Genomic DNA, 14,006 nt, shown 5'->3' on the forward strand with positions numbered 1-14,006 from the left:
GCCTACTAAAGTAGTGTGGTCACTTGCTCCAGAGTGCGCCATAGTAGCTATAGAAGTATAGTATGTCAATGAAAGCCGAGGGCACGCCATTAGCTAAACTATGGCTACACTGACGGAATTTTAGATCCAAGTATGAAACGTCAAACTAGAAATAACCGTTTAAACCATTAATCTGGCTTTCCTTCTGTCCCCTACAGGATATCTTGTTACGGCTTAACCCCATAGAGAGCCAATCAATCCTACCCTCGTCAACCGCATCCCTCGCGGGTCAGCCAGAAAAAAGGGTTTCCGTACAGATCCGATTGTAGGGAGGGGGTTCCCACGACAGTGATCGTGTATTGGCCGAGGCGGGTGTGTTCGGGGGCAGTGACAGTTTTTCATTTAATGGGATAGGAAAGATAACAACTCATCATCCTGTAGACAATGAGCTGTTATCTATGACCTAGTTCCATCAATAATCTATAGACAATGAGCTGTTATACAACCCATCATCCTGTAAATGTACAAACTTCTCCTGCTGGATGATTTGCCAAAGCTTTTGACAACTAGCAGCCCCTTTCTTCTTAATCGATCATTTCTTTCTGTTTTGTCGCAACTCTTCTCTCCCTTCCTTGAAGTCAGTCCGTGAAAACGTCATAAGGGAGGGCCAACAGTAGCTGTTTGACGGAGTGAAGCAATGAACCAAGGCTTGCTCTTAAAGGTAACCGGTGGCTAAGGATCCTCAAGTTGTGAAAAATCCTTGATCATTAGATTCAGTAGAGCTAACAATATTGCTAGATTGATTAACAATGGTAAGTTCTTATCTCACCGAAAATGAAAATGAAGTGTTTGAATATACTATTGCATATTGCATATACTAAAAAGACACAACTGGTGGAAGTGAAACAGGAAAGATACTAGAGACTATCATAATTAGAACGATGATGGCTATGGTGTTGAACCCTTATTGGTGAGGCCTCTAAGGTGCCCCATGCAAATTCCAAATTGTAAGCTCGCACATCATTCCCGGTCTATTATTTGAAGCATTTGGTATTGTGGGTTGGGGTGGAGGAGAATGTGTCGGAGTATCTATAAATTCCGGTTTATATTCCATTGTTGGAGGACATCCCTTTTTAGGATTTTGTATGATACTTTTACTTTAGAACATATATTAACTCACATTTCTTTGTCGATTGTTTCAATTCTAAGTTCTTGTTTCTTTTAGTACCTTCGGTAGTTCCTATACCTGTCACGTTCCCCACTCGAGACGGGCTCTAGAAGAGAGAGCTCTTGCCACACAGCTATAAGACACCTTGAAAGGGGGACTAGAGCACGTCTTTCATCGTTTTTTTCTCATAGGGGGGGAGGTGGACCTGTGACCTGTATCAGTAGTGGTTTGATGGGTCCAGAATGGATAACCTCTTTTATGATAGAGTTTAAAATCCCAAGGCTCACCATTCCCCACTACAAAATTTCGTGGGAACCGCGATTGTCAGAAATAACGAGGTATGCAGATCTGTTTAGATGCTCATTCGCCATCCATTCATGGACCAGAATAAGAGTGGTCGCTCTGTTGCACTTAGTCGAGTTGATGCAATCGGTTCCGGTCGGTCATATTTTGAGTAGTGACAAATAATGAGATTAAGCCGGGCTAGTTTTTAGCACAGATGGTGTGCTCGCCAGTTCTCAGCCATCCACTTCTATTAGCGCTTCCCTTTCGACGCGCCGTCGTGGGTTCAGCCTTTGATACCGCTCGTTGTCCCAAGGGTTGGCCATCGAGACTTTAATCTAATGCCATCGCCAGAGATACCATACAGCGGATCCTACTTCCGCATGAAATTGTTGGAAGCCGCTGCATTGTCATTCATCAAATATGGAATGCCCATACAGATTGTTCCTATACTGGTTCCGCGGATGTAGTCTCAATTGTCAAAGTTGAGTGTCTAGTCAGGTAAGACTAGTCTTATGATTCCATCCGTGAATTAATTAAAGTAGCTCTCCTTCTGGATCCCGATTCTAAGAGGGCCTCAACTCCGACAGATCTCGATCCTAGAATCCTCTAGCTTCCTACCCTTCACGTCCATAGGGCAAATGAACCAATTGCAGAACCACAATCTCTATCTCAGGTTCAGATAAATTGGAAACCACCTGTCTTTAAACAGTTGCGCCTAGCCTTTTTGGGGAGTGAGCTGCTAGCAAGTGATCTCTTCTAGCTGGAGTGAATTTCTGGTTCATTTCCGGCTTCTCCAGTTGAGCCAGGGAAGCAAGGCACCTTTCCCTACTTATTACCTTACCTTGCCGAGCAACTGACAACTTTTTTTCAAAATTTATTCAACCAACTAGAATGGGATATTTTCCACATGTCTTCATCTAGAATGGGATTTTAAGCTAATAGACTTTGGATGCAAGTGTGATTTTCATTTTTCCTTATAATGAACTTTGGATACTCTTTTGCTAAATTTTGGTAGACAAATAGCCCTTTGGAAGGCTCAATTTTAAGTATTTGTGAATTTTACAGCTCAGAGTTTCATGCTGGGTGATTTTTGAAATGTTGCAGATCACTTGGCTGTATGGACTTTCGATATCAGTGCAGTCTACATACTTCAGTTGTACTGTTTTTTCTTCTTAGAATGCACTTTTGGTTGTGTTTGTTTGATTTTGCTAATTAAAAAATCCGTGGGGAAATGGATAATGTAAACCTTTTCCTTATGTTAATCTTGTATTTCTTTTTGTCCTTCGGTTTTGAGTTCACAATCCAGAAAGTGTATCATTGGGTTTTACTTCTATTGTGCATTTGTGCTTCATTTGGATTGCTGTTAATCTTTGTTTCGTTCATATGCAAATTTCAGATAATGGGGTGTGGTTCTTGAAAGAGCTTTGTTTGCACCCAAAGACTTAGTACCGGATGAAGTAGTGGCTTGTGATGTGATTATGCAAGTAAAACATTTTATTTTACCTCTTTTTCGTTGGTAGCTGTGTGCATAATTCATAATAGGAACTGCTCTGATTTGAAGGAAATAATCTCATACAAGAGGATACAAAGTGTTTGTGTATGGGATGATGTCGCAAGGATAAAGAGGTCGTTCGACATCTGAATATCTGTTTAGACGCGCCAGACGCGAGAACACGCCAATGTACTTCCATTCGCTTTGTATGCTATAGGGATCTTTATTAACACTTCGGAGATTGAGCGAGTGAACAAAGTACCCCATAACCAAGAACAGCTGCAATTCTTCCTCACCTCTACTTTGAATGTACAATGTCTCAGACAGGCATTCAAATTTAAAGTAAATTACCAACTTCCAAGCGCCAGAGCAGTCTTCATTTTTCATCTCCCATATATTGTAACCAAAAGGTTGTTCATTATAAGTATCATAACTAAAACATTTCTCTAGAAGATAGAGATGTCCTCTAGATTCTCCAAAATAATCCCACGATCGATTTATATTACAGGGCGTCTGTGGAGGCAGGGACAACTGTCGTAAACATAGTGTTTCCGAATCAAAACTGAGTATGGTTTCCCCTCCTTGACATGGAGGCCAATATAACACACCATTCATTACTACACATTTAGCAATTCCGGCCATGATATCTGGGCAAACATCAAAATCTTTAGAGACTTCCCACCTATGGCTCTCCGAGGAGTAGATATGAATTCGATAGGTTGAGCACCGATTTCCTTCTTTCATAGAGTGCTTCACGCCACAAATACCAACAACTTTGTAATGAAACGATTTCAAGGGATCAAAGACTAGATTCATACCTAGTAACTTTGTCGCAACAACTGATCCCCCTGATGACCTTGCTGCTGCGCTGGGACTAATGATTGGTGGTAATTTGATGTAATCTTTGGTCAATGGATTGCATACAAAAACATGGTTTTGTTTCCCATGTCCTTTGTTAAATGAGGCAAGTAAGAGGAGACCATTAGAAGAATCTAAAGTTTTGAAGCAATGTCTACTTTCAAGTGACATGACATCGGGATAATTGTGAAATATAAATGAAAAGGATAGATCAGGATCCTCTTTTAGTGCAGCCAATCCATCAGCGTTGAGGAGGACAAGAACTAAGTGTTCCCTTCGGTTACAATGAGACTGCATAAAGATACTAGGGAGGAGCTGTCCTGGGCCACTGCAGTAGTCTCGAAGAACATAAACAGTGTGAAGTCGACGGAAAGAGGAACTTGATATGAGTTTGTGCCATCTTTTGCAAACACACTTGAGTCTCTGTACATATACTGGTGGGATATGAAACAGTATCTCTTGCAGTAGATCATCGTTTTCAAGTACTTCTATGTCCGTCTCCTTCTTACAATCACGTTTTCTCCCATATGACCTTTCCATCATACAAAGAAAGAGAGTGGAGAGCTAGAAATAAATACACAGCAACTGAATTCTTCATAAGGGAAACATCATGAACATGAAAGAATTGAAATATTTCTCTACCAAACAAAAACTAATTCCATGATCAACATAAAGTTGAAACGCAACTACAAGATGTGTGATGGTAAAACCAAAATGAGAGCAAAAGTCAATACATGTCACTTATCTACTCCAACTGGCATGTCCTTATCTTTATATGCACATATAGATAGGTAAAATTGGTGGAAATTTCTTAGGAATATACTCTTGTAAAGTTCAGGGCCGGCTCTACCCTACAGCAGAATAGACAGCTGATTACGGCCCAGCAGTCCAAAAGCCCTCAGTTCAGCCCATTAATAATTTTTTTGGATTTTAATTTTTTTCTTATTATTTTTTAATTATTTTATAATAGTTAAACACAGGAAAAACCCATTAATGCATTGAACACAAGAAATTACAATTACATTTTCAATACAAACCCCTCGTTTCCCTTACTTTTCCAACAAAAAACTTTTCATTTTCCTGAGTAATATAAGAGCACTAAAGTAATAAATGGTTATTCGTTAATAAACCGAAAAAGAAACAATTTCTTTATTTATTTTGGCTCTGTTTGTAGCAATTATTTACCCTGAAGTATCAGGATGTCCACACACTAGATTTATGAACAAAATATTAGAGGTATAAACAATAGAAAAATGAGTGTAATCAATAGTAGAAGGCTGCTTTTCCAACTTCGTTTAGGCCCCCAAATGGCTTGAGACGCCCCTGGTAAAGTTGTAGACTTGTAGTCATGCACTCATGCATAAAGCTGTCAATGGATCGGTTTGGGTAGGGTTCTGGAAAATCCGAACCTGAACTGATAAGAAAGTTAGGAACTCGAAACCGAACCGAACCGATAAGAAAATTGAGAATCCGAAACCAAACCGATAAAAAATATTGCAAACTGAACCCGAACCGATCCGAACCGAAAACTATAAAATCAATTAAATCTTAAATTAAATCAATTAATTTCAATCACATAATTTATAAACATATACAAAATTAATCATAAATATTACTAAAATGTCATCTTATCGGTTTGGGTTCATATCGGTTCGGTGGGAGGGCAAACCCGAAACCAAACCAATATCTTATCAGTTCGGTTCAGTTTAGAGTCGGTAAAAAATAAATCAAATTATCCCAACCTAAACCGTTTTTTCTCGGTTTGGTTCGGATCGGTTATCGGGTTATCGAAACCCATTGACAGCCCTACTGTCATGCGTACAATGTCTTGTTTTACATGTTACTAAAAATTAACAGTACAAAATTATCATTATTTAGAAGAAAAATAACAAAGTAACTTATAAAGTTATAATTTAAAATCACATTATGAGAAAATAATTACTCCTCCCGCCATTATAAAAAAAAAAACACAGACACTGATTCATTTCCTCAATTCTAACAAGCCAACACTCAATGGAACTACCTGTGGTAGATCTGACCCCATACTTATTACAATCCCAAACAAATAACTTTTCCGAAAAAGAGATTAAAAATCTATGCTTTGAGGTGAGTAAAACTTTAAGAGAAACAGGAGCACTTCTTGTCAAGGATCCAAGATGTTCTGCTGAAGACAATGATCGGTTTCTAGATATGATGGAGAGTTATTTTGAGAAGCCTGATGAATTTAAGTGCCTTCAACAACGTTCTCATTTACACTATCAGGTTGTTTTAGGCTTTTAGCCAATCCCACTTTTTCAAGCCCCATTGCTTGATTTCTTGCTATTGATTAAATGCTATTTGTTATGGGTTTGATTGTTTGTTCATTGCTGTTATTGAATTATAAAAAAAAGTTTGTGCTTTATTTATGCTGCATAATACTGGGGGCATATCTAGTATTGACAAAAAGAACACATTTTTATTGGCATTGTGTTGATTACGTATCGATTTATGAGAGACAGGTTATAATGTTTTAGATTAATGGAAATACAGGTTGGTGTTACCCCAGAAGGGGTTGAGGTACCGCGGAGTCTGGTGGATGAGGAAATGCAACAAAAGTTAAGAATGTTGCCAGAGGAGTCTCAACCATCTCTGCCTGTTGGACCAGATCCCAAGTGGCGTTACATGTGGAGGATAGGTTCAAGGCCTTCAAACACCCGTTTCCAGGTCCTTCTCTTTTGGGGCTTTTCTTATATGTTGTGATTTAGATTATGAAACCGTGGTGATGTGGACAGCTTTTATGTGTAGGAATTGAATTCAGAACCTGTTATACCAGAAGGTTTCCCTGAATGGAAAGAAGCGATGGACTCTTGGGGATACAAAATGGTCTCCGCAATTGAGGTATGTAATGGAGTAACCTCACCAACAAAGTTCAGAATCCAAAACGGTTTATAGAGGGAACGATATCTAACAGGCACTGCAGCAACAGTTTTTACTCATAAAGATGATGGCACATTATTCTTCATGTGTTGTTTCTTTTGCCTTTAAGGCTATTATTCAGTTTCTAGGTTATCATTCATACTGAAAATACTTTGGAACTTTGTGCAGGCTGTTGCTGAAATGGCGGCAATCGGGTTTGGTCTAGAGAAGGATGCGTTTACATCACTTATGAAGATGGTAGCTGCTGACCTTTTAACTATGTTCTTCCTTGTACCCTTAGTAGGACTATGTGAACATCCCAATGGACATATGCATATCTTCAATAAGAATTTTTTTTATTCATGCTTGGGAAGTATGGTGTGAAAGTAATAAAACCAAATCGCTAGTTAAGTTATGTAGAATCAGTCTGATCTGCTACTTATTTTCCTGAAATTAAGGTGAATATGGCATGGTTATCGCTTTATTTTTCCAAAACTGTACCTAGAAGAAATTTAAAATGTCTTCTTCTTAAATCACGCGACCTGTCGGAAGCATAGTAAGTGGTTACAAGAGCTGCTCATGCTTGTTATATTCACGAATATAACTTAATGGTGTAATTGATTGACAGAGAGATCTTTTCGTTTAAATATATTCTTGAAAACAAAAGTAGTTAGCGTCAGATTTGTATGATATATTTGCCTCTACCAACAGATCATAAGCTCATTGGCATACATCATTCCTTCAGGAAAGATTAGTTGTACAGTCTGTTACTCATGCCAGTGTCTTCTCTTTACTGGGAAGAAAGGCCATTCCTCTCTTATTATTCAATGTGTCAGATAGATCTGTAACACTAATTTCAAGTTGAGTATACAATTCTGAAAAAGTTCTGTATCTAATGTTTATTATCTCAATTATTTTTCTAACAATTGTGAATGTTGTGCATGTTATATGATTGGAAAAAGAACAAACCCTTGTTTACATATCAACTCAATTTTTTCTAGATGTCTGATTTTCCTTTTTGTAGTATTATCTATTTACATGCTTATTTATCAATTTTCCTAAATGAATAAACCATCTTCTTTCAGAAAGTAAGTTATGCAATTCCCTTTACAGAATGAGTTAATTTGAAATTCCAGGGCCCTCATCTGCTTGCTCCAACTGGAAGCAATCTTCAAAAATATGGTCAGCTTGGCACTGTCTTTGCTGGTTATCACTATGATCTGAACTTCCTAACAATACACGGCAGGAGCAGATTCCCTGGTCTGAACATCTGGCTGAGTAATGGGCAGAAGGTAGAAGTGAAGGTTCCTGTGGGTTGCCTCCTTATTCAGACGGGAAAGCAGGTACCATCATCTGCTTGTAATCACGAGGAAGGGGGAAAAAAATAACAGAGTGAAAATTAATTAATATGATAGGGTATACTAGCTTAAGTCAAGATCTAGAAGCTGAACGATGAATTATACCTTTAGTTCCAAAATGAGATGGAGCATAAATAGCGTGCATACCTAGTGCATTATACAAAAAAGGAGACATGACATGAGATTTTAGAAACCTTTTCTTACTTACTGAAATTCTCTACTGCCGTAGAGCATAGTCTGGACTCTGGATAAGGCCTTCAAGTAGTCTTTCGTAAATCCTTCTATGTTCTTAAATGTATTTTACTCTTCTGGATATGAGCATGTTATTAATAGAATGGAGAATTTTGTGCTTACATATTCTTGACATTTCGTGGTTGGTTTTTTACCGAAAGCCTAAAACAAAATACCTCTCAACTTTTGCTTGCAGCTAGAATGGTTAACAGCAGGAGAATGTTTAGCTGGAATGCACGAGGTTGTTGTGACTAATAGAACGATTGAAGCAATAGAATCAGCAAAGCAGCAAAATCGCAGCTTGTGGAGAGTTTCTTCAACAGTGAGTGAAGCCAATTTGCTCAATCTTTATATAATACTTGACACATATTACTTTATAGGCAACTGACTTGTGTTTATTCTGATGTACTCAGCTGTTTGCACATGTTGCTTCCGATTCTGTGCTGAAGCCCCTAGGCCACTTTGCGGAGTTCCCAGTAGCGACCAATTACCCATCCATATCTGCAGGAGAGTTTGTCGAGCTAGAACTTGCAGTGATCAATTTGAAAGGGAAATCGGAAGGCGAATCCATTATGGCAAACAAATCCAGGATGAAGTAAAGGCTTTTCCTTTGCCATGCATGAGGTGGAAGCATGAGAAAACATTTTGTTTTAAGTGTGTTTGTATTGATCTATACTGAAAACATTCTTTGAATATTATTATCAGATTGTCACTTGCTTCCGCCCCAAGTCAATGATTCACGTTCACTTTATATTAAACAGTGATAGGACATCTCATTCGCGGGTTTATCCAAATCCTAATGTGAAAAAATCTTTTGGTTTGATGAAATAATTTTTTTTCTGACTCGGCTTGGTCCAAAGACATGACAAAGTTTGGTGTTATTCAAATTCGATTCTGATGTAATTTTGTAATGGTTTTCGAGTAGTCCAGTACAACCAAGTAGGGTCGCATCAGCCATCCAAGTGAAGTGGTTGGTAGTAAAAAAAATGGTACAATATCCTACCACAAATCTGATCTTTACACCAGGGGTTCTTGCCATGTTCACGCCCCAGCACGGGTGTAAAGAGGTTAGCTTCGAAGTCACAAAATTTTAGTTCAAAAACGGTTAAGATGCCATGCAATATGCATTCCACGCTTAGCATATCTGGACGTCTGCAAATATTAGCTCCGAAGACGGTCTAAGCATAAAGACTGTATGAGTGATGGTAATCTGGGGGTAGGATGAAAGTGTGCAATGAATGATGGGATGTCAACTGTGTCTATATATGCAGCCATACAACCGATCCAGCTATGTAGGATTATCCAACGTTAAGAGAGTAGGAAGGCTTCAAACATGAAGGTTGGTGCTAATACTAAGTTTGTGGCATGGTTAGTTATCTTTGTGATTATGGGAAGCATGGTGAAACATGGGGAGGCCCAAGGGTGCGGCACCACTTTCTTCTCCTCCCTTGTTCAGCTGATACCATGTCGGCCTGCAGTTACCCCATTCAGTCCCATCCCTCCCAGTGAAGCCTGCTGTAATGCTGTCAGGACACTTGGACAGCCATGCCTCTGCGTGCTTGTGAATGGACCACCAATATCTGGCGTTGATCGCAACATGGCCATGCAACTCCCATCAAAATGCACGGCCAATTTCGCTCCATGTAACGTTTCTTCCAAATGTCAACATTTATTTCGTTTTCAAATCAGTTATGATGTGTTGTTCATGGGATAGTAAATCGTTTATGCTTTCTTTTTTTTCGCTTGCATTTTTTATCGCTCACCAATAACATTGAAGTTATTCTATTTTTTCCATTGCAGGTGATATCAGAAAATAGTCAGGGAAGAAGCTGGCATGAATAAAGCTTGCAGAGTGTAGTAGTTAGTCGTTAATGTGATTGCTAGTGAAGCTGCTAATAAGAGAATAAATCAGATATCTTCGACTAGCTTGTGTCGAACTATGTTATTTGGTTTATCTCTTCTGTTTTCTCGTGATATTTGATTGTAATAGAGGCACATGAATTAATATTAATTGATTTTAGTATTCTAAATATCTAATTCTCCACCTTACTCAAGTATGAAACTTACGTAAGAATAAGCTGAACCAAAGGCTCAAAAAAGAAATGGTTAACCAAAGGAATCCGGCAATGCATTGAAATATGAAATCTTGATATGGGTGAACAGACTTCATTCAGCAACCACATACATTCTTCAGTATTCCCGCTAGGTATCTCATTGAGTCTTTATGTAATTGACTTTATTGTAAGGGGTAGTTTTTGTTATTGAATATATAATAAACTGAAAATTTTCATCAAAAAAAATAATGATGATGAAGAGCTACTTAATTATTAATTAAAAGCCATTCCAGAAAACTTTGGATGCCACAGTTATTTTGCTCCAAGTGCTCAAGAGACTGTTGAAACTTAAAAGCAGTTAAGTGAGACGTATAGCAATCTCAAATTTCATCGACTACTTCCAAATGCCATGGAGTGAAGTATAAAAGAAAAATGAACATTTGGCAACTAAAATACGTGAGAAAGCGCATTTTAGAGTACTGTTGAGGCTCTAGAAGTCTAGAATTAATTTAATACTTTAATGATGTCAATTTCTTTAAAGAATATAGAGAACCAATTGTTGAGATATGTAGTTTGAGAAATGGAGGTTTCCTGTCTGTCCTGAAAAAGTTCACTGACGGCCGCCAACTCTTACTTCTTTCACATACAAGGTTCAAGATATTATAAGCAGGAGTATCAATAAGGCCAATTTTGTGATAGGACGCTAGGTTAATGGTTCTGACCTTGCAACCTAATATTAGAGTTCAAGTTTCGTCTGAAGCACCATATCATAATGTTCTTGATATACTTCGTTCTTTTGTAAGTGAAATGCCTTAGGACAGTGGTGTTCATATCATAATGTTCTTGATATACTTCGTTCTTTTGTAAGTAAAATGTCTTAAGACAGTGCTGTTCTGTCCCCAAAAGTAAAATGTACCCAACACGTCCAGCTAAAAGGTGAAACTTTCTTTCAGTAAAACATGACTACAAAGAGGAACGAAAAGTTGAAAACAATCAAGGAGAGCGTTTAACATTATCAGATATAAGGAGGGTTTGACATTAGAGTATCAGATCATTCAGATGATTTAGAAAGACAGCTAAAATTCACAACATATATAATCTGATTCAATACTCGAAACAATAAAATACTGTAACAATAGTTATAATATCAACAGTACAAGCTTGAAAAAAAAATAGAACTGGGCAAAACCAATCCTTTCTTATTGCATTGAAGTAATACAAGGCTTTACACCTTCTCAAGTTACAGACCAACAACAATGCCACTTTCTGTACATTGGTTACAAAAAATATGCCTACTAGTCCTAAAGACATTCAGCAAATGACATTAAGAAGCAAAGAATGCTGACTAGTCCTAAACTCGAGACCCTCAGGAAATGACAAAAAGAAAGAAACACTGCCTACTAGTCTTACATCGAGACCCTCAGCAAATTACAGTAAGAAACAAAGAATGCTTACTAATCTTATACCAAGACCTTCAGCAGAAGACGTTAACAAGAAAAGTATAAAAGCATACAAACAAACCTACAACTGAACCAAATGCAAATCATCAGAGGATGATTACCTATGTTGCTGTCCTTCCATCTCATTAATCCCTTTCAGTCTTCAATATCTATCTTGTGAAGTCGAACAAACTGTTTCAATCATCTCATAGACATCAATGTCCGAACTTTCATTTCTCTGTCTGCTCTCTTAGCAGTAGGAGTTCTCTTCATTCTCTTAATTTCCTCCCTCACAACCTTCTCAACTTGCTCAATCGAGCTCAACAGTTTCTTCTGCGGGGTCATGAAACCAGACTCTCCTTCAGACTGTTTGTCAAGCAATGCCCTTGTCTCATCATAGACTGGAATTATATATCTCTTCGTTGTAGCTCTTGGAGTAGGGGTGGCCAGACAGGTGCTGTGCTCAAGGGGATTTAATACTGCCATAGGTAGGTCAGGAGCAGGAGCACTTAATTCCGGCTGCAAAGGACTGGCAAGCCTGTCAGGGCCAGCCTCTCTCAAGCGAGCTCTTCTCCTTTCAATGGCCTAAACATATATAAAAACAAATCCCACGTTCAAGATTCATAGCAAATGCAGAACTGCAAATAGTTCATCAAACATCAAAGCAACCATATGTATTGCAATTCAGAAGTTCAGACACGGTATGAGTATATCTCTACCACAACTTCAACCGACAATACATTTTTAGAATTAAAGAGTAACATTAGCAACATTCTAAAAAAGACTTAACCCAAGCACAGTTATAATCAACTTTTAACTAACAATATGCGAAAAACAGACAGAACAGTTAGGTGCTCATAGAAGTTCTGACTTCAGACACAATGAGTATATCCCTACCACAACTTCACTCAACATACACTTTAAGGGGGCCAATATATTTATAGCAATGAAGAGTAACATTAGCAACATGCTATAAATATAAGACTTAACTCAAATTACAATCAAATTTTAACTAACAATATGCAATTTTATTGATGGGAACCCAGCAGAGTAGTTAGGTACACATAGAATCATATACAGTTCCTTGTACTAAAATGGAAATACGACAACACAAGTATCAAGTTCAATTACTCAACTGACAATCTTTGCACCATACCAAAACATGTTCATAGCAATCATATAACATCCAAGTGAATTACTTAATTTGAGTGTAATTGGGCACTAAAAACTGGAATGTTCCATTTAGTTTCATAAATCCAAGACCAGCTAGCCACATGATATGCTGACACTATTATGCCAATGCCTAGATCTCTGCACAATTTCATACAATCAAAATCAAACATATTATCAGACAAATTATACACTTAAGAGAGCAATACCTAATAAATGACAATCATGCTAAAAAAAAACCAATGCATAAACAACAAGCAAAACACTTTCCACCAATTTATACAAAGCCTCAAAACTTCCTTTGAAGAATCACAAACATAAACAATTCAAACACTGAATAAGAAAAGCCTTTAAAGCAGGAAAAAAATGCATACCCTAACAACAGTAGTGATATCTTGAAGAGGCCTTCGAGGATACCAAGAAGGTAAAACAGAATTAGATTGAGTAATCCTATTCCTCGAAACACGCCTTCTCGACATTGAATATGGAGCTCGATTCTCTTTCCCAAGTGATAAAGAACGATTCTTGTACACATATGGAGTACCAAGATACCCAACTCTTCCTGTTGGTGAAGGAGCTGATGCTGCTAATGGGCTTCCAAACATGTCACTTCTTCTTCTTTCACTATTATGGACACCCCTCATTTCTTGTAAAGCTTCATTATCCATCCAAACACCCCCAACTGGTCTTCTTCGTAATGGTGTTACTGTCAATGAATCTTGGCTTCTCACCAATCTTTCTCTTGATTCCGGCATTTCCCTGTTACACCATTAACAAAATCAAGATTCCAGGCAAGAAATCATTAAAAGTAAAATAAATGAAAGAAATGAGACCAGGTCCATTTGTTTAGTTTCTGAAAAAGATTATATTTTTATCATTAAAAGTAAAATAAATGGAAGAAATGAGACATGCCCATTTGTTTAGTTACTGAAAAAGATTATATTTTTACCTTTGATTCTTGTTTTAGAGAGAAATGGGGCAATGGGTTCTTTACATGTGCTGAAATTTTTCTTGCTGAAATTTTAAGAAGAAAGCTTCTGTGTTTTTTTAGTTTTGAGGAGTGAGAATAAGTAAATG

The 14,006-nt window shown here is 37.8% G+C and overlaps 3 protein-coding genes across 3 annotated transcripts; 1 reads left to right on the forward strand and 2 right to left on the reverse strand.

Annotated features, from left to right (window-relative positions):
• Positions 1 to 3,002: 3,002 nt before the first annotated feature.
• Positions 3,003 to 4,322, reverse strand: LOC147483993 (F-box protein At5g07610-like). Its single transcript, XM_086579694.1, has one exon. It carries the CDS (start codon positions 4,320 to 4,322, stop codon positions 3,003 to 3,005), a length of 1,320 nt encoding a protein of 439 aa, XP_086435820.1.
• A 1,301-nt stretch (positions 4,323 to 5,623) lies between these two features.
• Positions 5,624 to 8,994, forward strand: LOC147483994 (uncharacterized). The gene is made up of 7 exons (XM_086576630.1): positions 5,624 to 6,044; positions 6,312 to 6,485; positions 6,567 to 6,659; positions 6,867 to 6,935; positions 7,814 to 8,020; positions 8,463 to 8,588; positions 8,680 to 8,994. Exons 1-7 carry the CDS (start codon positions 5,796 to 5,798, stop codon positions 8,863 to 8,865), a joined length of 1,104 nt encoding a protein of 367 aa, XP_086432756.1. The 5' UTR covers positions 5,624 to 5,795; the 3' UTR covers positions 8,866 to 8,994.
• A 2,487-nt stretch (positions 8,995 to 11,481) lies between these two features.
• LOC147483995 (protein POLYCHOME-like) lies at positions 11,482 to 13,999 on the reverse strand. Its single transcript, XM_086578243.1, has 3 exons — positions 13,879 to 13,999; positions 13,304 to 13,688; positions 11,482 to 12,344 (listed from the first exon to the last, which is right to left on the reverse strand). The coding sequence occupies exons 2-3, from the start codon at positions 13,682 to 13,684 to the stop codon at positions 11,961 to 11,963; spliced, it is 765 nt and encodes a 254-aa protein (XP_086434369.1). The 5' UTR covers positions 13,685 to 13,688; positions 13,879 to 13,999; the 3' UTR covers positions 11,482 to 11,960.
• Between the last annotated feature and the right edge of the window lie 7 nt (positions 14,000 to 14,006).

The sequence above is a fragment of the Coptis chinensis genome, chromosome 8 (genome assembly GCF_015680905.1).
Source record: "Coptis chinensis isolate HL-2020 chromosome 8, ASM1568090v1, whole genome shotgun sequence".
NCBI classification, from domain to species: domain Eukaryota; kingdom Viridiplantae; phylum Streptophyta; class Magnoliopsida; order Ranunculales; family Ranunculaceae; genus Coptis; species Coptis chinensis.